The following is a 22,714-nucleotide window of genomic DNA, read 5'->3' as shown; positions in this document are numbered from 1 at the left end:
TGGATGTATTTTTATACATCTCATTGCTGTAATCATCTGCAGCATTACAGTACCTGATATTATGTGTTTGACCTACATGGGTTGTTTGCCTTATTCTTTGCAGCGGCACTGACCCAGTTTTCCCACACTGAACTTTCATTTAATCTTTACTCAGATGAACACAAACCCACGTTGTCTATGTTGCTTTGCAAGTGAATTTACAAAATAAAAAATCTTTTTTTTCTTTGCCTACCAACAAAACCTTTATCAGAGTCAGCTTTTTCTTTTTACTTCAGAAAAACGGGTTTTTGGATTCAGATCATATAAATCATCGCTGGAATGACATTCAGCAGGGGGTATAGCTCAGTGGTAGAGCATTTGACTGCAGATCAAGAGGTCCCCAGTTCAACTCTGGGTGCCCCCTTTGCTTTTAAACACACACTAGTGTTTCCACTGAAGCTTCATCAGTGAGAGACTACTTTTTTCATGATGATGTGCGTCATATCTCTGCTTGAGTTTGGGCTGCCAGCAGCACCAGAGCACGATGCAGCTAGAGAGCCGCATTAGCGCCTGCCAATTCAATGTGAGAATAGATAATCACTTGGAGGCACTGTCCTTTGTGGCCCGCCTGAATCAATCTGACACATTGCTTTCCTTCTCTCACCCATCAGTTTCTTTGTTATGTACTTTTCAGACTAATTTTGCTTTGTCCGTGGCTTTAAAGATACAGGTCAAATGAGTGCGGGGAAAAATTAACATTTGCAGTAGATTCACCCAGTGCCCTCTGTTGCCCTGCAGGTTTTAAAGGGTTTCCCTGAGTGTCTGCAGGCTGACATCTGCCTCCATTTGAACCGCAGCCTGCTGCAGAACTGCAAAGCTTTTCGAGGTGCCAACAAAGGCTGCCTGCGGGCCCTGGCCATGCGTTTCAAGACCACCCATGCACCGCCGGGGGACACTCTGGTCCACAGTGGGGACATTCTCACCGCCCTCTACTTCATTTCCAGAGGCTCTATAGAAATCCTCAGGGACGATGTGGTGGTGGCCATACTAGGTGAGCTTCAAGCTACAGTGGAACTTCTGTTTACTTTGTCTTACTTTTCCAGTAGCGTTGCAAATCAGACATTATTTTCATTATCAGTCACTCATTTGATTAATTAACAATAGTGACAAATGCCCATTACAACAGAAAAGTACAGTATTTGTTTTTTCTTCCACCCTCTTTCCCACCAAGCCGCAGCCACAACTCACGCTACCCTTTACACCATATAATACACATACGCACACACATACTCTCTGTGTGTTGTGTTGCCAGAGGTGTTTGGGCATAGCTCCACTTCCATTTCACTGTGGCATTGATCATCAATAGGCCCAGCAGTCAAATCCAGTCTGCATAGGTCATTTCTTTTTCAGCTGTGTTTGAGGGGACCAATTTGTGTTGAGTAGCAGTGCTGCTGAGGATCAGTGTCACTCCTGTTTGGGATCAGATTTGTCCATCAAAATATTTTCACTATTACTAGCAGTGGCTTGCTCACTTGGTCAAACATCTATTGATTAACTGTTACTCTTTTCCATGTGTGTCTTTCCTTTTGCTGTGGTGTCCATAGGAAAGAATGACATCTTTGGTGAACCCATCAGTCTGTATGGGAGGCCAGGTAAGTCTAGTGCTGACGTCAGGGCTTTGACTTACTGCGACCTTCACAAGATCCTGAGAGACGACCTGCTGGAAGTGCTCGACATGTATCCTGACTTTGCCGACATGTTCTGGAACAACTTGGAGATCACCTTCAACCTGAGAGATGTGAGTGCCACTAGAGGGCAATGTTACACATAGGAACACCTTATAGTGATCTCAGTTCTTTTCCATAATCTGTGCTTTTTTTTACTCAAGGCCTAAGAAAACCAGTTTCCTTATTCTTTCATTTCGTGGTAAAACTTTGTGTTGTATAATGATAAATAAAGTACCTTGATCCTTGATTCATTAATTAATGAATGAAGATAAATTAAATAGGTACACTGTGGACTTTTTATTGTAAAGAAAGATCGATTGTGTGTATTCATCAGGCCTCACAAGCATGCCAAAATGTATTTCTTTCCTCGTGAAACATTTGCAAAGCCTTTTTAAAAATGCTTAAAAATCAGCATTTTCAATATCTGCTTTTTCTTTTCCTATTTTATTGGCATATTGGCCACCTATGGCTTTTAACTGCGTCTATGCACGGCAAACTCAGCTCTGTACTACTGCAAATGGTCACAAACTCCACAGGGTAGTTAATAAAATCAAAAAGATATCATCACTTGGTCATACCTGCTTAAACTCTTTGATCTCATGTTTATGTTGTATCCTCATCCTTATGGTGTGGTCCTACCAACTGGAAGTGTATTCACATCACGTTACTCATGCTAGTTTACTCACGGGATCGTTTGTATTTGCTTGCATTACTCGCATGAGATTATTCGCCCTTTAACCTGGCTTAGAAATATTCTATCCTAAATCCTCCAGGCCTATTGTCCTTGGCTTCACTACCCCACAATCACTGTATGTGTATGTTATGTATTATACATAATGATGTAAGACAGTCCAAGAATGTATATGTCCTTGAAGTGTTAGATCTGGTGTATATTTTTGAATTACTGAAGCTGATATGTATCAGGCAGATAGAATAAACCAGACAACCCCGGGCAGGGACTCTGAATGTGGCTACCGCCGGACAAGGCATCGGAGAAGCTCGCTGCGTCGTCGGAACCGACCAGGTGAGTGTGGGACAAGGCCTAACACAAATGTTTATGTTCCATCTAATCTCCATACTGTCTTATCCTGGCTGACCCTTGACCCTGTCTGTACAGACGGCATGGACCGCGAAGACTCTTATCCTGATCAGTCCTGTCCCATGGCAAACCACCACCGGGGTACAATGGCAGGATCCCATTGGGAAGACCTCTGCAGCAGTGCTAGCATCTGTTCACAGTCCAGTGATGAGGAGATGAAGCCCATGGGGCACAGCAAGGGGGAGCTGTACCCCCCTGGGGGTGACACCAGAGACTACCCACCAGCAGTGGTCAACCTCCTGCCTCACAGTGGACCCTCAGCTGGGATGGGGCCACCTGTAGACCTCGGAGGACCACCATACTCAGGTAAAGACTACGTACATCCTGAATATCCCTAATTCAATCAGGGTAATACATCGGAAAGGTATTGGTATTGGAAATTGAAATCAAGGTGACGGTATCAAGTGTGAATCTGTACCCGTCTCATCAATAAATGACAGGGATGCATTGTTTGTACTTTGACAGACTAGATACACAATTGTGGGGAAATGTCGTGTATTTTTTGTCCGATGGCCACCACTAGCATTTTATTCCTTTCTCGTCCTGTCAATGAAAACAAAACATACGTTTCGTCCTAGTTAAAAGATCTATTTTTAGCTCATTAATGTCTCATCTTAGTCATAGAAAAAAGGTTGTTGACGAACATTTTTCATCATAGTTTTCGTTTACAAAATTAATGCTGGTACAGAGAACATGAATTCAAGTCTATAAGTCACAAGTACTGGAAATAACTAGCAATTAGAAAATTAGACTTATTACAAAATATCTGTTACACGGATAATAAACTGTTTCCAACCCTACCCATACCAGTAAAAACACAACTGAAACTAAAGAGAAGAAAAGTGAAAGTAACATCTGCTAGAATAAAAGAGGTAAAAAAAAAAGTAACAGTACAATTACAAATAACTAAAATCATGCCTGCACTTAAACGAGTGAAACTACAATAAAATGAGAGGTTTATTTATCCTAATGAATTAAAATCCAAACTAGAATAATGCTGTTAAGTACACCCTGACCTGTCCTCAGAGACAGTCTGTCTTGCCTACATATTTTTAATGACTTTAGTTAATAACAGTCAATAAGTTGTTTCTGTAATTAAAGAAAGATTTTTCTTCTTCTGCACAGCAGCAGCCCCTATCAGCATGTCAGGTCTTTATAGCTACTGGCCAGACCGCAGAGCGAGCCAGTTCTCAGAGAGCCAGAGACGGTCGTCCTCAGTCAGGGCCAGTTTCCACCCTCCACCCTGTGCTGAGGATCGGCCCAGCGAACTGGAATCCAGACTGGAGCTGTTGCAGTCCCAGTTAAACCGGTGAGTCGGCTTTTAAAAGAACGAAATTAAAGAGGGGGCACCCGGATTTGAACCGGGGACCTCTTGATCTGCAGTCAAATGCTCTACCACTGAGCTATACCCCCTTACAACATTATTCAGCACAGGCGGTGCCTTTCATTATTATCATGCAATGACCATTGTTTACCTTCAGGTTCCTCCCTCCTTCTCCTGCTGTGTTTGCATATCAATTCCCAGCTGGTTGTTTGCATGGTGCTAATGTGAGTTGCATGTGTATAAGAGAAAGGGAGGAAAGAGGAGAAAGGAAAGACCAATAAAGATAAGAAAGGGTCAAGGTTGAATGACACATGCAGGAAAAAAGTTTTTAAAATCAGCCATGTACAGTAATATGCTTTCTTTTAACTGCCCATCTGCTTCTACGTGTGTGAGAGAGTGAGGTAATGTAATGAGAGCAAGACAGAAACCTAGTGGACATTTTGAAAAAAGCAGATGAGAAGACTATAAAAGGATTATAAAGCGTTTCATCCAGCATCAAAACAACATCAACAGAACTTTATGTATGTTTTTTCTGATAATGAAGATAAAAATAACGAGGTCACATTTGCTGATGTCTGTCTTTCTTCTGCCAAGGCTGGAGACCCGTATGACAGCGGACATCAATGTGATCCTGCAGCTCCTACAGAGGCAGATGGCCCCGGTGCCACCAGCCTACAGCGCTGTGTCCCCCAGCCCTCACCCGCCTCACCCCACCACCCTGTACAGCACAGGAGCACCTACAATCCACACTGTCCCTCCAATACAGCCTGTACAGATCGACAGCACTGCCTCACTCTTACAGGTGTTGTGTTCGGTTTACATCCTTAAAGTCTGGAAGTAATTCCAGTGATATCAAGCAATTCAATCAACCCTTGAAGTAAAGCCAATTCTTTAGTTTGTAAATTAAAGGAGCAGTTGGGGGAAATATTCTCATTTGTTTTTATGCAAAGCCAAGCACACTAGTAGCTCTATCTTCATCTTTACAGTAGAGGGGAATCATATTTTCTCATCTAACTCTCAGCAATAAGGCAAATAATGCCAAAAATTACAAACTATTCCTTTAAGTGTGAATCAGTGTAAATCAAATTCAGATCATTAATTAATTAAAATCATCTCTGAATTTCTTTTCAGAGTCCAGACTCTGACTTTAAGCACAAATCCAAGGACTCCCTGTCCAGCGGGATCCATCTCACCGTGGCCTCCGATGACACCATGTCCATGTCGCCGGAGGCCGACCCACCACATCTGCCCTCTGCGGACCTCACCACTTCTCAGTTGTCAGGGGCCCAAGAGCCTCCTGGACTGCTATGTGGCAGCCAGCGCTTCCCCTCCCTCCCTGAGCACCTGGAGACCTCTACAGAGATGCAAGAGATCCAGAGGCATGTCTCTGACCCTGTCTTGCCAGGCAGCTAGAACACCAAAACCACCTAAAAAGCCTGGACCTTCTGGATGGGACAGCCATATGTTCCGCACTCTGTTACTTCCTTTTTCCTCCCTTAAAAAACTCCTCTGTCCTGTTCAGATGCTGCTGTAGAGCGTGGGCTGCCTTGCCTTCCACGTCACTGAGGGTTCAGAGTGCCTCCTGTTTCTAACAAACAGACTCTACGGCGCCCGCACAGGCTGCTGTGGTTTTGTGCTCCAGCGTCCCTTCACACCCGAGGTTCTGTGCAATGAAGAGATTATTCCCGCCCAGCAGGGTGGGAAGATTATGAAACATGAGTTGACAATAAGCACACCAAATATATGTGCCATGCATTCACTGGATCTGAAAGCTACACAAACTGCATCCCAGGTTTCCTTGAAGAGGGGTGACATGTCAAGGACTACTAATATGTTTCACATTTGAAGAATTATCTGCATTCACTTTGTATAAGAATTGCACATTTAGGCCTTTTCCACACGTATATGGATATTTTGCAAAATTAACATTTTCCTCTATGTTTTTTTGCCTCTCATCCACACACACAAGTTTTAGGTCAGATTTTTAAAAATGCTTTCTAAGGTGCAGATTTTGTGTACGGATTGTTGAGCATGCCCATTGTTGCTTGGTGTAACAACAACCGCAACAACAATGGCGGACTATCAGCTTGTATACGTTTGGTTAGCACTGCTAGGCCGTGTGCCAGAAAGGTGTTCAATAACTATAAATAAATAATTAGCAACAATTTGTTTGTCACTACCGCTAAAGAAAAATGAGCTCACTGCGCATGCTCAGAATGTTCTTTTCTGGTATTTGACATATTGTTGACGTAGTCTTCATCACCACCTACTGGCCTCGGCATGCGTGTTTGAGTGTTTGAAACCGTTTATTATTATTTTTTGCGTTCTCGTGTGTACAGAGATAATTTAATGTAGGGGGAAAACATCCGCTTTGAAAAATATCCATATATGTGTAGTAAAGGCCTTAGACTTGAGCATAGAAAAATGTAATCATTTACTTGGAACTGAATTTATTTTCCTAATATTAGAGATGTATTGGTCACGTTAAGAACATTACATCTAGTAAATGTAATAACTATGAGTGTTATAAAATAGAGACTCACTATTGTTGTTTTGGTGTTTGTTGAAAAAAATATCAAAAGGCATACCTATTGCTGTTTGGCACACTGTGAAGGAGGGTGGTGCAGTGGGTGGAGAAGCACTCCTTTAAAAAGTATAATTTTCATCTCATATTTCCTGTTCTGACATTTTGACATAAATCAGCAGTACTTAAGTTGAGCGTGTCATTTGATCAAGAGAAGGTATTGCAAAGTACACAATCAAGCAGAGCAGACAAACATCATAGTTTTCTTGTACATTTACACGTAGCTCTTACAGTTTCGTTTTGATCATGACTGCTTTGCTTGGTTTCCCCCTGTTTCTGTGTCGGTTCAACTCAAACGTGTCAACTATTTTTTGGCACGGTCACATGGTTTCATAATGCACCTGATGTGTTTATCTGAGAGTGCCAGCATTAGAGGTTCTCCCTAAACATTTTGATTCACAGAGAGGATAGACTGTGATACTTAAACAGGTAAAAGGAAAAACTGCTGAAGGTTGTTTTACACCAACTGAGTGACAAGTGAAGTGGATGGTAGCTGTCAATCACACAAGAGAAACAGAGACATCGTCTCAAGGCGTCGTTGTTAAGATGATTTCACAGTTCCAACCACCAGGTGAATGTAATGACTTTTTAAGCATTTATAATTCTGTATAATGTTTCTTGAAGCACAACTTCCTGTTATTTATCTTTTTTTAGATTAAAGACACACTGCAGAGTTACACTGGGAGTCCAAAATGCTTTTATTTTCTAATTACTCCGCAAAGCAACACCAAATGTAATGTCACATGCAGTGCAGACGAAGTGACAGTAGACATAAACTCTCTGAAAGTGTACATTGCAACTACGACTGATTTGAATTTCTTGGATGTTTTTCATGTTGGATATGCAGTCAAACCAAGGTAGGGTTTGACATGTTAAGCAGCTGCATTTGATGGGGGGGATGAGCATTAATTCCCATCTCTATAAACAAAGCCTCACATGGTGCATGATCCACTGAAAATGCAGATAATGTGCTAAATCATTTTTAATGTCTTTTATTCTAAAACATTTACTCAATTGCTACAAGTACAACATTAATTTATGTAAATTGTATGCTACCATATGCTTTTACTTCACTACATTTCAGGTGCATTTCTTACCACAGTGCATTTATTAAACAGTTGGTGGTTAATTTGTAGATTAAGATTTTGAAAATCTATACTAGGCACCTAAAATAAAATGCCTTGTTATGCAGTAAATCAAATTCAACCCACAGTAGATATAACTTAAAATTACCTCATATCAATTTAGCTTCCATATTAAAGGGGTACAGTGACATTGGTTTGATTAACTTGGCTGAATGTCACTGGAGAAGCAGTTATCAGTAGACAGAGTAGAGAAGAGGGATCAAACCTTGAAATCTTAAATGGCTGTGTCCAGTTGGGGCCTCCAGATGTCTATGAGTTGTTTGCAGTTCCACCAAAGAGAGATTTCACCTGTAAACTTCTCAAATGGTTTCATTCAAATAACTATCCAAGGCCCTAAGAGTTAAAAATCTAATCTAATCTAATTTATGCAGAACTTTGTTTTGTTGTCTTTCCTCTCTCATTAATAATCTCATTAAAAAAAGTAGTTCCATCTCAACAACAGTAAAATGCTGCTTACCTATTGATACACTGGTCATTTTTTAAACCTTTATTTATTCAAGGAAAGTTCGCCGTGAGGAAGCCTTTCGTTTTTGCAGACTCACCGTGATCACATTCAAACTGTTACATATTTAAACCTGGAAGCTGTCCCATACAATCACAGTCTGATCTGTGGCCACTGAGCAGCTCCACTGAACTCAAGATGTCATATATTCTAATATGTGAGTCATGGGCCAGTTTTCGAGAATGACAACTATAACTTTAAATTTAAAGTAATATCTAGTACTAGTACTACTTTTACTTAAGTAAGATTTACTGGTAATTAGATAATAATTTGAAAGTGATGGTGATTGATGAAGATAACCCTTGTATCTTGTATGTAACCCTGTGTAGCAGCCATCAAGTGGGCTTCTAGGAAATTATAAGAATTTAATTTGCTGTTCTGTCTATAAAGGACACACATTCACACCACCCAAACAATCTGACTGTAGGAAGGAACAGCAGGAAAGAGGGGTAAACACTGGTCAGTCACAATCAACACCCATGATGAAGACATCAGGGGGTATAGCTCAGTGGTAGAGCATTTGACTGCAGATCAAGAGGTCCCCGGTTCAAATCCGGGTGCCCCCTACATGTGCTTTAGATACATTCTTTGGCCATAAAAGCAATAAAAACTGTAATTCGTAATACCATGTAAGGATTTATGGAGGATGAAACCAAATGTAATTATTAATACATAAAATAACCTCGGTCTAAAGTTACATGACTCAGATGTTAGCTGCAGTTATCGGCTTTGACCTGGAGGCTGCTGGGAAACGTGCTGTGGGATGTGGCTGACCAGCTTGAAAATCTTCTTTCATTTGCAATGGCTTGTACAAAATTCCCATGAATAATCCAGTGTTACATAAAATACAAATGTGATGGTCAGGCCTGTAGCAAGTTAACAAATCAACAATCCTAAATAAAGGAAGAAGTAGAGGACCTGAATCAATCCCACTCTTGTTACCCAAACCTGATTTAGACTCCGGGTAGGACCTCCGACTTCATTCGCATACGGACACAGAGATACAAAAATAAATGTAGGGGAACAAATATGTAGAAATAGATTTAATATATTTGTTTGTGTCCTGTTTAATTAGCAGCTTTTCTGTGCATTTAATTATGTATTTTGGTGTCTATTCTATTATTCATTCATGTTTTTATGCATACATTCATACATCTATTTATATCTTTATTTATTTTCATCCTCCATAAAGGATTAATTATCTGTAAACCAATTGCAAATTCCCCAAACGCAATACAGCAACAAGTGCGTTCCTAGGACATGGAGGAATACAATTTATTAGAGCAAATTCAATAATAAACTTTATGAAAAAGCTACAACATGAACACTTGGCTTACCAACATCTCAAGTTGATATATTTATATGTATGTACATTTTGCCTTGTAATGGCATGCTACAAGGACATGACCCTTTAATTATTGAAAAACAACCAAAAAAAAAAAGAGAGAGGCAGACAGTCAGAAAGTTGTTTCATTCTCCTCCCATTTCACAACTCACTCTTCCACAAAGAAAATGCAGCTTTTCAAGCTTTTCTACAAAGAAAGAAGAAGAGGAAGAAGAAAAGAATAAGTAGGAAGTTAAAAAGGCTGAACGTTGAATATTGTTCTGGTAGGTTCAGAGTGCTGCTGTACATGGCTGCCTCACAGCATCACCAGAAAAAAAACTAAAACACACCATATGATGGGAGACACCACTGCAGTGACAATATGAATCCCTCGGGTTATGTTACAATTTAAAAAAAAATGTACGGGGTCACAAGTTCGAGCCTCGATACTACAATCATTTGGAGAGAGGATACTGGACGCACACCCATTTGAAAAATTGAACAGCTTAAGTTGCCACAGGGGTAAACAAGACTATAAAGTAATGATCTTTGAATCTTTGAGTCCACGAGAAGGCTACGACATATTCCTAAGTATTAGAGAGGTCATCTTCTGCTGCCTACACTAGTTCGTATCAACCTTAAATCGAACAGAAGAAACACAAAACATCTAAACCCTTCAGGATAATCTCACAGCTGGCTGACATCACACCAAGAAGTATAAAAATCGGATATTCGTAGACAACTGCTTCAAGTTCAAAGCTTCTTACAGCAGCTGTGCGGAAAACACTACCTTGTGAGCAAAATAAATAAGCGCTTAAACACGTTTAATAGAAGAACGATGGAAGAAAATGTAAACCAGGGTAATGTAGAGTAGGTGTGTGTGATACTCCAAAACACTTTCACAAAGTTCAGTCGTGACTTCATCCCCGTCTTGAAAGCAGTGGACTAAGGGACAAACGTTAAGTCCAAATCTGAAACAACACTCCTTCTCTTCTTTATCTAAGTGTCCGTGGCTTCAGACACGCAGGATCTCCAGGCAGTTGTTGTAGCAGATGGCGATCCAGTCCGGCTGCGTGGAGGCCCACTGCACGTTGTTGATCTCCCCTTCAGCAGTGTAGGCCAGGATGGGATCCTCAATGGCCCGTGGCATCTGCTGGATGTCCCAGATCAGAGCCTGGTGGTCGTCGGCTGAAGAAAAGGAGACATTAAGAGAGATGTTTCAGACTGAAAGGGCAGGGTATGAAGGGAAAGCAGCTTCACACTGTATGAGTTTGGGCTGTTTTAGACAAAGTTGGCAACTGTGAGAGAGAAATTTGGTGAAAATTTAGTTGTTTATTAAAAACGGTGGTCTTAGATCTTACTGGGACCATCGATGGCTGGTTATAGAGCTCTGGCAACCGAAGACAGGATGCCACAAAATTCAGTATTTAGGACCAAACTCTTACAAGGTGACAGTTGCAACAACCCACATTTAAAAACCAACTAATCAACATATAACATTAAATTACGCAGAGTGCACCACTGAGTATGTGTAATGCTACTGCTAAGACACGTATTTACCTCAAACTTGTTCTTACATGTTGTTTTCCCCAACTGTGTCCGCACTGTCCTCCTTCTCTTTTGAGTTTTTTGTTTGTTTTTTTTGGTACGCAGAAATCCAAGTGCCAATACCGAACGATACCAGAAATTTAGTAGTCGGTACCAATACCAAAGAAAATCCGTGATTCTCAATTCTATGTCCTGATCAACTTCAGGCGGGGCTGAGCTCCTGCACACAGACCATGTCAGACAAAACTTGTATTTATCAAAGGCAAACTCAGTGTAGAAAGATAGGGATGGCAGCAGCATCAGAAATGGATACAGGAGGTGTATTTCTTACATGTATGGGACATATTCAACAGATATAGACATTGAAACTGTAGTGAAAGGTGCACATGTTGCTGGTATGATGATACGACTATGAACAGATTATTTTCCCTGTCTATTTTTGCTTAGAACGGTTATAGACGGTTACTGAATCTCACGCGCCTCAAAATTGACACTGTGCATAATCAGACCCATTTAGTGTGACATGCAGTGAGCTTGTAAGATAGTCCACCATCTATAGGGGGCCTTTACCTGCAGTGCAGATGTGACACGAGGAGTGAGGGGCCCAGGCGATGCCGTTGACGCAGGCGCGGTGATTATTCAGCCGAGCCACCGGAGTGCAAGGAACACGTACGTCCAGGATGACCACCTACACCCAGACAGAAGTATTAATGCGGAGTTCTCAGTCAAAAAGTCCTTTAACGATTTACGAAATCTCAGACTTCTTTGGCTTACAATGGACAATGGGAAGGATCCACAGCAGACTCACCTCCATGCCGTCCATCGCCATTGTGGCCAAGTAGTTGGGGTCCTGCTTGTTCCAGCAGAGGCGGAGCAGCGGGTGGTGCTGGGGGTCTTCATAGATGATGGTGCTGTGCTCCAGGTGCCGGAGGTCGAACATGCGGACGGATCCATCGGCTCCCACAGACGCAAACATATCTCTTCCACCTCCGGCACGGCTGAACGCAATGTCATACACCTGTAGGGACACACACAGACGTCGATCTAACTCTGATTTTAAGCTGCGTACACAAGCACACAAGGTTTCACTTTACAGTTCACACACAGACACACACACACACACACAAACACACACACAGACCTCTTTGTCATGGGCTATCAGCTGGGTCTTCACGTGTCCAGACACCAGGTTAACGCGTCCTAACACCTGACCGGTCTCCAGCCCCCAGATAGTGCAGGTGGTGTCAATGCTGGATGTGCCTGCAGGAAGAACCCACACGTTGAACTAAAACAAATCAGAAGCCTCACAGCCTCCTCACTATCGGTCGCACAGTGGACTTCTCACCCAGCAGGTTGGGGTCGACCTCGTTCCAGTCGAAGGAGGTGAGGGGTGCGCAGAAGTCTGAGTTCTTGTTGTTGTTCAGCAAACACTCGAGGCGCGTTTCTGTGTCGCTGACCTGCGTGGAGTGAAAAGGAAAGAACAGAACACAAACTGATGTCCCCCCCCCAAAACAACATCAACTAGATTACACCACAGTGGAGAATGATTGACTGCAGCCAGAGCTTCTCTGTCTCTGCAGGTGTCATCGTGGACACACAAACGATACACCAGCATGTGCCAGCACTGGTTTTAACCTTTATTAATGACCATAAACAAACATCCCACCCTCCAGATGCGCAGGTAGTCCCCACTGGTAGCCAGCAGGTCCGGGTACACCCCTTTAGTATCAGGAATCCACATGATCTTGGTGGTGGGGTACGGGTGGTCAAACGTGTTCCTGCAGACGAACTCCGAGCTCTCCTCTTCCAGACCCACCAGCTGCACCTGGACAGGAGCAAACACATCCAAAAAAAAATGACAAAAACGACAACAAAAAAACGACAGAGAGCAACGAGGGTCACAAATAGCGAATAGCATTAGCACTAGCTGGCTATCCCGTTAGCATTAGCTTTCGATGAATGACTACAACCCCCGAAAAACACTACGCACCTTGTTGTTGTATTCCTCCACAAAGCTGCCCAGTGCCAGCCGAAAGCGTTTGTCTGGACGGACGCTCCAGTTCATGGCATACACCGTCCATGGCGCCTCGTATTTGTAGATCTCTTTTCTTTTGCCGTGCAGAGACATCCTCTCTCTCTCTCTCTCCCCGGCTAACAACGCGTTACTTCACCGCGAAATAAGTTCGTCCTGCGAGGCGAAGTGTCGGCTGTGCGAGCGGGCGGGCGCCGGGTCGGGATAAGGCTCATTTAACGAGACAGGTCTTGTTTTTAGAGCAAGATTACTCACCACTTTCGTTAACAAAGAGTAGCATTAGTCGCTACGAGCTGAAGAACTGTTAGTTCAACAGAATACAGGTGATCTTCCGGGGGGCTGCTTTTCAAAATAAAAGTTTTGTATCCAGTTTTAGGCAGGTGTCGTTATTTGGATTTTTGTTACTAGAAAGTTTTCTAAACGTGGAGTTTAAGAGCACTTAAATAGTTAATCCATTTATTAATCATACGAAATAGCTTGCTCTTGCCCCAACAACACATTGATAAGCATAATTATTCAGTTTCTGGCAGGATGTACCTTGTTTTTGTAACTAGAAAGTTTTCAAACGTGGAATTTTAAGAGCACTTAAAATATGGTGAATCCTATTTATAACCGATAGAAATAAGGCTTGCTCTTGCACAACAACACATTATAAAACATTTTTTTTTTCGTTTCTTAGAGGTGTCGTTTTGTTTGTTACTAGAAGTTTTCTAAACTTTGGAGTTTAAGAGCACTATAAATTAGGTATACGATAGCAAATAGCTTGCTTCCTTGCCCAAACACACATTATTAAAAGACATATTTTTCAGGGTTTCTAGCAGATGTCACCTTGTTTTGTGTATTAAACCAACTGGTGATGGAAAAACATCAAAAATAAAAGTTTCGTTACTAGAAACGTTTTCTAAACGCTTGGAGGTTTAAAGAGCATAAATAGGTAATTATTTAATTCCAGATAGAAATAAGCGCCTCTGTCCAAACAACACATTAATAAAAGACATATTTTATTTTCAGGTTCTAGGCAGATGTCACCTTGTTTTTGTTTACTAGAAGTTTTACTAAACGTGGAGTTTTAGAGCATTAAATAGTAATTCCTATTTAAATCGAGTGAAATAGCTGCCTCATTGTCCATACACACATTAATAAAGACATATTTATTCTTTCTAGCACATGTCATCCTGTTTTGTGATATAACTCATTTGTGATGGAACATTTCAAAAATAAAAGTTTTGTGTACTAGAAGTTTCTTAAACGTTGGAGCAATGTTCTCAAGATGTTTTTTATTGTTTATTGTCATATGCAACAAAAAGAAAGCAAGTTTTCCTCTGTCTGCAATGAATTCTTTTCTTTGTGATACCGGCACATTAAGTCAATAGTAAAATCAATAAGTAACAAAAACCTATTACCAATATAGAAAAGTAAAAAAGATTAATATTACTAGTAACAGTAAGTAAAAACATTCTAACATAAAAAGTTTTACATATGGGACATGATGCATCACGTACAGTGTTCATTTATGAGGGGCATTTTTGTATACCATTGATTATAGAATATTAGATAGATAGATAGATAGATAGATAGATAGATACTTTATTTATCCCGAGGGACATTCGAGTATATACATATACATATACAAGTTTATACATTAAAATGTGCTTTTTGGGATGTTGCATAATGACAATAACAATATAAACTTCTTATTTTAATCTCCTCCTGTAATTAAAGCATTTAAAAATAAGATTTTCTACTTTGTATTTGTATGTTTGGATTACAATATTTGACTTTTTGATCAATATTGGATTTCAAGGTCATTGTATTGTCATCTACAAGACAAACTTGTAGAATTTATTTAATTTTATTTAGATTTAGTTCCCTTTATGATACTTTTACAGAAATAAAGAATAAAAATGGATTAATGAGTCATAAAAAAGTAAAACATTTGTATGATAATCACAAGCCTGAGGGAAGAAGCTGTGGTACAGTTTTTCCCTCTTCCTTTATGGTAGCAGAGTGATCAGTATCACTGATGCTGGGTATATGGATGATCTTCTGAGTGGTTTTTAATCACCTGCTGCAGAGTAGGTTGTTTTCTCTGCTCCAGTCTGCAAGATTTCCTCCCCGATATTAAGTCTCATCATTGTTTTATGTATTTGTGGCGGTCATGTTCTCAGTTATCTTGTAAGTAATATACAATATAATAAATATACAACAATACAAAACGTAAGAAATAAAATAGAACAAACAGTTTTCACTCTACTCCACTATTTAATGTTAACAAAACTATATATAAACTATTTTAAAACTAGACCCAGTTGTAGTTACTCGCTGTGGCCGCCGGAGGGCGCCAAATACATAAAAAGAACCAACGTCAAAGCTGACGTAACGCACATCCGGCGAACACCTTCAAAATAAAACATTCGAAAGCGCACACGAGTTAAAGGTGCAGGTCACGTGATCTCTGTCGCGTTTGAAGGGAGCGGTGCTTTTGTTTTGAAAGGTCGGTTTGCTGCTTCAGGCGAAACATCACTACAAGGACAGTTCAGGCTACTTGAGCTCAACCAGCGTTGGGGTTTATTGTCACAGTAATTCTCCAGGTGAGCTCGGTAATCGATTTGTGTTTTAATTAGGGCTAATTTAAGAGTTTAAGATCGATAAAGAAATGCTGGGATCGAGGGTTGGTCGCCAGCAACAAGGTGCCATGCTAGTTAGCCACCGTTAGCATGCTAAACAGCTAATGATAAAGTGAGTGAGTGCTAGAAGAGAGAGAGAGAGAGAGGGAGAGAGAGAGGGGGGATGGGTTTGGCACTGTAACATAATTACGGCTTGTGGTTTAATCCGGACGCTGTATATGTCGTTAGGTGAGTACGTGGTGTTAGTTTGAGACCAAAACGTGGAAAGTCAGTCACAGCCTGTTTAGTTATCGGAGCTGGCCGACCGCCTGCTGGTTGATAATTCACCAGATTCAACCACACGCCACAAACAGCTCCTTAAGTTTCACTAAGTCGAGCCTTCACGGTGCCGTTAAAGTGTTTTTATATTGATATTCTGCGGCTTAACTCAGCATTAACACAGTGACAGCACTTTTCTTCAGAGACATTTCCCAATGTTGGCACACAGGAGTTCCTTTTCCTCCTTAGTCATTGTTTTCTAGTTAGTCTCGGTCCGCAGGGGTTTTATTCTCCGTGGGATTTATCACGTGAATGCCCACTGTGTGAGCAGACACTCACTTGGTTACTGTAATGCTATGATATAATATAATATCTGTGATATAATGTAACCTATGCGCAGTTTTTGTCGTTATAGCCAGAGGCCACACCAGTAATCCTTCCCAGGACACTATAACGTGAACTCATTTAAAGAAAACACAACTACCCTGCAGTTGTAACATGTGTTCTTGAACTGATTTGATTTCTTCGTCCTTCACTTCTTGTTTTTAGAAAGTTGTGTTCCTGTTTTTTGTAGCATTAGGCCTGTTAACATCTGGCATTTGACCTTCTCTGTCACTTCTTTAACCGCCCTTATTTACTCTCTCACTCCTCCTCCTCCTCCTCTTCCTCAGGTCCCACCATGCGAAGTGCGAATCTCCTCCTGATTCCCGCCCTGCTGCTCCTCCTGGCCCTTCCGGTGTCCAGGGGACGCTACAATGACGACTTTGACGATGGCGAGGACCTAGCAGACTTTGACGACAATGACTTTGCTGAGTTTGAGGACATGAACGACGATGCGGCGGCCGAGGCTGAAACCGCCCCTCCGCCTCGCGCCTCGCCGTCCTCGCAGCCGGAGGAGGATGAGGATGAAGATGAAGCCACTGTGGAGCTGGAGGATGGCCAAGACGGTTTCGAGGACTCGGAGACGCAGGTACATTGCCTTGTATTTCTGCTTACACCTTAATTTTTGAGCACAGCTTCCGTAATAAATATTATTCGTATACGTTACGTTTCCCTAGGATCAAGACATGTACAGCAAATATGACCAGGAAGAGTTTGAGGGGATTGGAGACATGGAGAAGACAGGCCACTCCATGAAGGACCCCCTCATAATCCACACGGTAAGCCGGGCTTATTGCTAAAATCTTCTCACATACTGCGTTCTGCTGATTGTGATCTGCCTCGGCTCTGACGGTGCACACCATTTCTGCTGTGAATGCATTTGTGTTTGCTGCATTATAAGGCTTAAATTAACAATTTATCTCGTCGTTGTGATGGAAATGCTGTTTTGTAGCTGTGGGAGGCCACTGCGAGGAAATATGAAATCAGTAGAAATGCAGATTACTCCACTGTTTTGTAGCTGCTGTTGAATTTTGCTGGTTATTGAGGAGGCATCATTTACATAAACTGTTGTCATGGAAGCTCAGCAAAGGCCACACTGAAACTGTAGCCTTTGTAAACTGATTGATTGTAGCCTGAATTACCATCGTTTCACTTACATTGATACTGTTTATCTGCAGATATATTGGTATTGTTGGTGGCCAACATTTAACAAGAAATAACTGTTTATTTAGAATAGAATTTAGAAACCGTGTTATCAATACATTGTTTATTCACCAGAGAGCACTGACAAGTTGATTTTTAAACTCTAAAAGGTCTCACTTTAGTAGACGTCCTGGTTATAATTCTTTAAAAAGAAATAAATCTAAGGCATCCACATCAAGATTTGGTTATGTTATATGTTTTTTTTTTTTATTAATCTCAACAATCCAGTATTGGTTGAGCTGTAATTAGACCGCTTGCTGTGTCTCTGCAGGTTCCTGCACATCTGCAGAACAGCTGGGAGAGTTACTACATGGAGATCCTGATGGTGACCGGCTTGTTGGCCTACATCATGAACTATATCATTGGCAAGAACAAGAACAGTCGCCTCGCTCAGGCCTGGTTCAACTCACACAGAGAACTTCTAGAGAGCAACTTTGCACTAGTGGGTGAGTTGTCTCCAGTGTCCAACGGCAGTGTTTGAAATCCGACCGAATGTGCTTGTGTTCTGTTCCTTGTTATGATCAAATGCATGAAGCTATGAAGCAGTGTTAACTGTTAATAATTTGTACGTTATAGGTGATGACGGCACCAGTAAAGAAGCAGTGAGCACTGGGAAGCTGAATCAGGAAAATGAACACATCTACAATCTGTGGTGCTCCGGGCGTGTGTGCTGTGAAGGCATGCTGATCCAGCTCAAGGTATGGACAGTGTGTGTTCTCAATGTGTGAGTGTGTTGTGTTAAATATACAGTCCGTGTAATGATCCTTGTGGTCTATTCCAGTTTCTGAAGAGGCAGGATCTGCTCAACGTTCTGGCCAGGATGATGAGGCCTGCGTGTGACCAAGTGGTACGTACCAAATCAAATATCCGTTCAGATGAGTCGTTGTGGAGCACAAAACATGGACACACTGGACTGTGCCATCAATCATTGTCTCACCAACAGCATCTGTCTGTTTGTAGCAAATCAAAGTGACTCTTAATGACGAGGACATGGACACCTTTGTGTTTGCTGTGGGAACCAAGAAGGCCATGGCCAGGCTTCAGAAGGAGATGCAGGACTTGGTAAATATCCTCCACCGCCTGTTTACATTAAATTGATGCAACCTTAAACTATCTTTATTATAAAGGACTATTGTTATTACTCAAATGGATCAGCTTATTTGTAGTTCATGTTTACACTGTTACATTGTTGCTCACAGACATTTTTTCATTGTTTTTCCAACACGCCATTCATTTTTGTTCTTTTTCCATAGAGTGAGTTCTGCGGGGACAAGCCTAAGTCTGGGGCCAAGTACGGGATCCCAGACTCCCTGTCTATTCTAAGTGAGATGGGCGAGGTCACAGATGGGGTGATGGACAACAAGGTGAAGTTTCGTCTTATTTCTCATACAGCATCACTACAAAGAGGCACTGCAGGATAGTGAACAGGGTTTTCTGGATTTGGCTCGTGTGTCTGAATCTGTCTTTGGTATATTTTTAGATGGTGCATTATATCACCAACCATGCTGACAAGATCGAGTCCATCCATTTCTCGGACCAATTTTCTGGTCCAAAAGTTATGCAAGAGTAAGTATTTATTTAATCTCTGTAATCCCTTGCATGTTTAGCATTTTCTTACTTTCTATGTGGTACTAAATGTCCCCGTGTTTGTTTCTTCAGGGAGGGTCAGCCCTTAAAGCTGCCTGAGACCAAGAAGACGCTGCTGTTTACATTTAATGGTGAGCATTTTGTCTCTCGTACTATCCGAAAAAACCTCATAATGGTTTCATTTTACTAATGTACACTGAATGTTTGTGTGTGTGTGTGTAGTGCCTGGCATGGGCAACACCTCTCCCAGAGACATGGACGCTCTCCTCCCACTCATGAATATGGTGATCTACAGCATCGATAAAGTCAAGAAACTGCGTCTCAACAGAGAGGTGAGCAGGATTCTAGTGCTGTGGTGCCTGATCCAATTAACCCCTCACCCGTGTGCTCTATTTTGTGCTTTCAAATGAAAGTTTAAAGTGCAGCTACGAGTCCCTTTTCTTCTCTATATTCAGGGCAAACAGAAAGCTGACAGAAACCGGGCCCGTGTGGAGGAGAACTTCCTGAAGCAGACTCATGCTCAGCGTCAGGAGGCGGCCCAGACACGCCGGGAGGAGAAGAAGAGGGCTGAGAAGGAGAGGATCATGAATGAGGAGGACCCTGAGAGACAACGTCGTCTGGAGGTCTGAAATTGGCAAAACCACATGCAAATTTTGGAGAATTTGCTTTCTTGCGAAGAGTTAGATGAGAAGATTTCTAACACACATCTTTAGGGTAGAGCCAGCTGCCAGTTAGCTTAGCATAAAGGCTGACAATGGGTCGAAAACAGCTCGACCGTCCAAAAATAACAAATCTGCTTGCTGGCACCTCTAAAACTAGATTAGCATTTTATATCTTGCTTGTTTAATCTGTAAAAAAACAAAAGTGTAAAAATTAAATTCTACAGGAAATGACTGCTCCGAGCTAAGAAATACTCTGTAAAACCATAAAATTTTTACACTTATCTTTTTGTACAGATTAAACCAACAATATATAACTTGTTAATTAAGCTTTAAAGTGTTGGTAGGTACATTTTATTACCTATGGATGGAGCCAGGTTGGCAGTTTCCTGTACGTATGCTAAGCTAAACCAGCTGCTGACTGTAGCTTCATATTTACATTACAGACATGGTCTTCTCATCCAACTCTCAGCATGAAAGCAAATCAGCATATTTCCTAAAATATCGAACAAATTTTTAAAGCACACGAATGGAGTAATTCACTGAAAATGTTTCTTTTGTTCTCTTTTCAGGAAGCAGCCCAGAGACGCGAGCAGAAGAAGATTGAGAAGAAGCAGATGAAGATGAAGCAGATCAAAGTGAAAGCCATGTGAAAAGGGCCGCTACAGGGATCGTGATACAAGCACACATGAAAGCAGTGCTCAGCTCAGACTAGTTTTCTCTAACTTCTCTGGCTTACAGTCGCTCCAGCTCTTAACAGACATCCTGTGTCTCCGGGTGTGTCAAGCTTAGCTGTCTCTGTCACCACCTGCTCCATTTGGTGTGGCTAAACGTTAATGACTGAGAGTGAACTGTCCATGTCACTCGTGAGGGACTTTTTCACCATCAAACATGTCACCACAATTCACACCAGGGTATCTTTTTTTTTTTTTTCCCCCTGTTTCTGTCCAACCATCTTTTCAAAAAATTTCATCAAAGCTATGTAGCTCGGTGAGCTTTTTAAACCCAATCTGCTGGAAAAGAACACACTATTTGGTGGTATTGAGCCACATTTTAAAAGGAATGAGAGCAGAATTTATTAGCATTAATATAATACGATCGAGGAAATTTTAATTTATATCTGCTACGAGATTGGTTTCTTGCAGGCTGTTTCTAATGAATATCTGAGCAAACATAATAAAATGCACTGGAGTCTGTTGGAAAACTGTTTCTGTTTTTGTTGTTAATGGTAAAAATGTCATGTAATTGATCTGATTTACAAGGCAGTTGACGATGATGAGGGGCGGTGGGTTGCAGTACAGTTGTGTACAATATAGAAACTGATTCACAGACCTCTTGTAAACAGCAGTTCAAAGGGTGACGGTCTATAACGGGGACCAGAATGGGTGAGGCTTCTTGCTAAATATAACTTTTAGAAAGTGTCAGCAGTCTCTGAACTAGATTTGGTTACATCAGTGGGGTTGGCAAGCAAAAATGGATACAATGACTGTCTATGCAGATGTTAGTCTGGGTGTAGTCAAACATATGATCCACTTTTGGTAATAGATTTATTTTGTTCACACTACTTTAATGTAATGCAGTTATTTAATACAAAACCATAAATATGGTGTCAGAAATTACTAAAGAGTTAAATAACGCAACATGAAAAGGTTCTCAACAATATTTAATGCTTCTGAATGGGATTATGTTTAAATTACACAGCATTAGATAGTAGCCACCCTTTGTAATATAGAGATCCAAAAGGGCACAAAAGACAAAGTATGATGTACTCTCAGGTTTTATTTAATTTTTTATTTTGGGGTTTAATTCATATAATAAAATAATATTAAACAAGGGCAAAAGATCGCCACACTTTGAAAGAATAATAAGTAACTGAGTCACACAGCGCATTATATATATTTTTGTCCAGTGGGATACAACTGAAGATCTTTAATTTAATGGCGCTCTCTTGTGGAAATCAGTTGTTCCACATTTGATTGTTTAATTTGTGACGTTTTAGCTTTTTGTTCTTCATATTGATCCTGTTTCTGAAATCTTGATTCTATACCACACAAATTCAGTCACTTTATCATATGAATCTTCTCCAGCAATGCATACACAACGTTAATCAATATAGGCCACTTGACTGATGGCAAACATTGGAGACACTGTCTTTAGATGTTTGTTTGGGGCCAGTTTCTGAATCAAACAGACCACAACAGTGTACATTTACTCAGTTATTCTGTACAATTTTGAGGTAGTTGTACTATAATATCAACAATTTTTTTACTACATTTTACTTAATACTTGCCTACATTCATTTAACAGCTGTAGTTATGTATGTATATAAGGTAAAATATTAATTTAAACTTAATAACAGTATACAGCAGGTAAAATTAGCTCCAGCTGCACCATTAAAATGCTGCTTAAACATTGGTGCATCAGTAATAGTAATAAATTAATAAAGTAAAATATAAAACAGACAGGGGGGACGTTTTGCTGCCTTTTTCACTTTAGATACTAGAGTACATTTTTATATAATATCATTTTTTATAATATTTTAAAATAAGATAAGATGTTTCTTTATTGATCCCTGTGGGAGAAATTCACATCATACACAGCAGCATGTGTTAAAAAATTACAATAAAGAATACTAAGTAAAAATATTATAAAGATATAATAGAACATACAAAGACTATAATTAAAAATATATACACTGTGCAGTATGCAAGTAAGAGATTCAAGATTCAAGATTC

At 40.8% G+C, this 22,714-nt stretch overlaps 3 protein-coding genes and 3 non-coding genes across 7 annotated transcripts in view; 4 read left to right on the top strand and 2 right to left on the bottom strand.

Moving 5' to 3' along the window:
- kcnh6a (potassium voltage-gated channel, subfamily H (eag-related), member 6a) overlaps nucleotides 1-7,334 on the top strand; it is a 32,457-nt gene extending 25,123 nt beyond the window's left edge. The window contains exons 10-16 of the mRNA XM_035654367.1: nucleotides 778-1,030; nucleotides 1,584-1,777; nucleotides 2,631-2,730; nucleotides 2,824-3,111; nucleotides 3,931-4,114; nucleotides 4,724-4,931; nucleotides 5,261-7,334. Coding sequence (XP_035510260.1) covers nucleotides 778-1,030; nucleotides 1,584-1,777; nucleotides 2,631-2,730; nucleotides 2,824-3,111; nucleotides 3,931-4,114; nucleotides 4,724-4,931; nucleotides 5,261-5,542 — 1,509 coding nt within the window. The 3' untranslated portion in view covers nucleotides 5,543-7,334. The remainder of the gene's footprint in view (nucleotides 1-777; nucleotides 1,031-1,583; nucleotides 1,778-2,630; nucleotides 2,731-2,823; nucleotides 3,112-3,930; nucleotides 4,115-4,723; nucleotides 4,932-5,260) is intronic.
- Nucleotides 332-403, top strand: trnac-gca. The gene has a single exon. It is a non-coding gene; the product is annotated as a tRNA-Cys (tRNA).
- On the bottom strand, nucleotides 4,147-4,218 carry trnac-gca. The gene has a single exon. It is a non-coding gene; the product is annotated as a tRNA-Cys (tRNA).
- Nucleotides 7,335-8,854: 1,520 nt separating the features above from the next.
- trnac-gca lies at nucleotides 8,855-8,926 on the top strand. Its single transcript has one exon. It is a non-coding gene; the product is annotated as a tRNA-Cys (tRNA).
- A 687-nt stretch (nucleotides 8,927-9,613) lies between these two features.
- On the bottom strand, nucleotides 9,614-13,604 carry dcaf7 (ddb1 and cul4 associated factor 7). Its single transcript, XM_035654694.1, has 7 exons — nucleotides 13,223-13,604; nucleotides 12,899-13,057; nucleotides 12,578-12,689; nucleotides 12,374-12,492; nucleotides 12,041-12,250; nucleotides 11,803-11,920; nucleotides 9,614-10,872 (listed from the first exon to the last, which is right to left on the bottom strand). Exons 1-7 carry the CDS (start codon nucleotides 13,358-13,360, stop codon nucleotides 10,700-10,702), a joined length of 1,029 nt encoding a protein of 342 aa, XP_035510587.1. The 5' UTR covers nucleotides 13,361-13,604; the 3' UTR covers nucleotides 9,614-10,699.
- A 2,095-nt stretch (nucleotides 13,605-15,699) lies between these two features.
- Nucleotides 15,700-21,183, top strand: ccdc47 (coiled-coil domain containing 47). 2 transcript variants are annotated; one of them, XM_035654693.1, is made up of 13 exons: nucleotides 15,700-15,855; nucleotides 16,821-17,119; nucleotides 17,208-17,309; nucleotides 18,005-18,179; nucleotides 18,310-18,431; nucleotides 18,515-18,580; nucleotides 18,694-18,795; nucleotides 18,987-19,097; nucleotides 19,214-19,299; nucleotides 19,393-19,451; nucleotides 19,543-19,652; nucleotides 19,776-19,943; nucleotides 20,552-21,183. In XM_035654693.1, exons 2-13 carry the CDS (start codon nucleotides 16,829-16,831, stop codon nucleotides 20,630-20,632), a joined length of 1,473 nt encoding a protein of 490 aa, XP_035510586.1. In that variant the 5' UTR covers nucleotides 15,700-15,855; nucleotides 16,821-16,828; the 3' UTR covers nucleotides 20,633-21,183. The 2 variants fall into 2 exon arrangements, with proteins under 2 accessions (XP_035510586.1, XP_035510585.1); XM_035654692.1 differs by lacking the exon at nucleotides 15,700-15,855 and adding an exon at nucleotides 15,973-16,119.
- Nucleotides 21,184-22,714: the final 1,531 nt, after the last annotated feature.

The sequence above is a fragment of the Morone saxatilis genome, unplaced genomic scaffold (assembly GCF_004916995.1).
Source record: "Morone saxatilis isolate NCDOM2014 unplaced genomic scaffold, NCSU_SB_2.0 Contig14, whole genome shotgun sequence".
In the NCBI taxonomy this organism is placed as follows: Eukaryota; Metazoa; Chordata; class Actinopteri; family Moronidae; genus Morone; species Morone saxatilis.
This window is presented reverse-complemented; position numbering and strand designations above follow the sequence as displayed.

Bases quoted from the DNA above. Each gene is read 5' to 3' on its own strand.
- dcaf7 (XM_035654694.1), bottom strand. From the start codon at position 13,360: ATGTCTCTGCACGGCAAAAGAAAAGAGATCTACAAATACGAGGCGCCA. The intron at 12,493-12,577 runs GTGAGAAGTCCA...TTCTTCCTGCAG, and splicing joins GGTCGACCCCAACCTGCTGG to GCACATCCAGCATTGACACC. The intron at 11,921-12,040 runs GTGAGTCTGCTG...GTCTGGGTGTAG, and splicing joins TGGCGATGGACGGCATGGAG to GTGGTCATCCTGGACGTACG.
- ccdc47 (XM_035654692.1), top strand. The intron at 18,796-18,986 runs GTAAATATCCTC...CTTTTTCCATAG, and splicing joins AGAAGGAGATGCAGGACTTG to AGTGAGTTCTGCGGGGACAA. The intron at 19,944-20,551 runs GTCTGAAATTGG...TTCTCTTTTCAG, and splicing joins AGAGACAACGTCGTCTGGAG to GAAGCAGCCCAGAGACGCGA.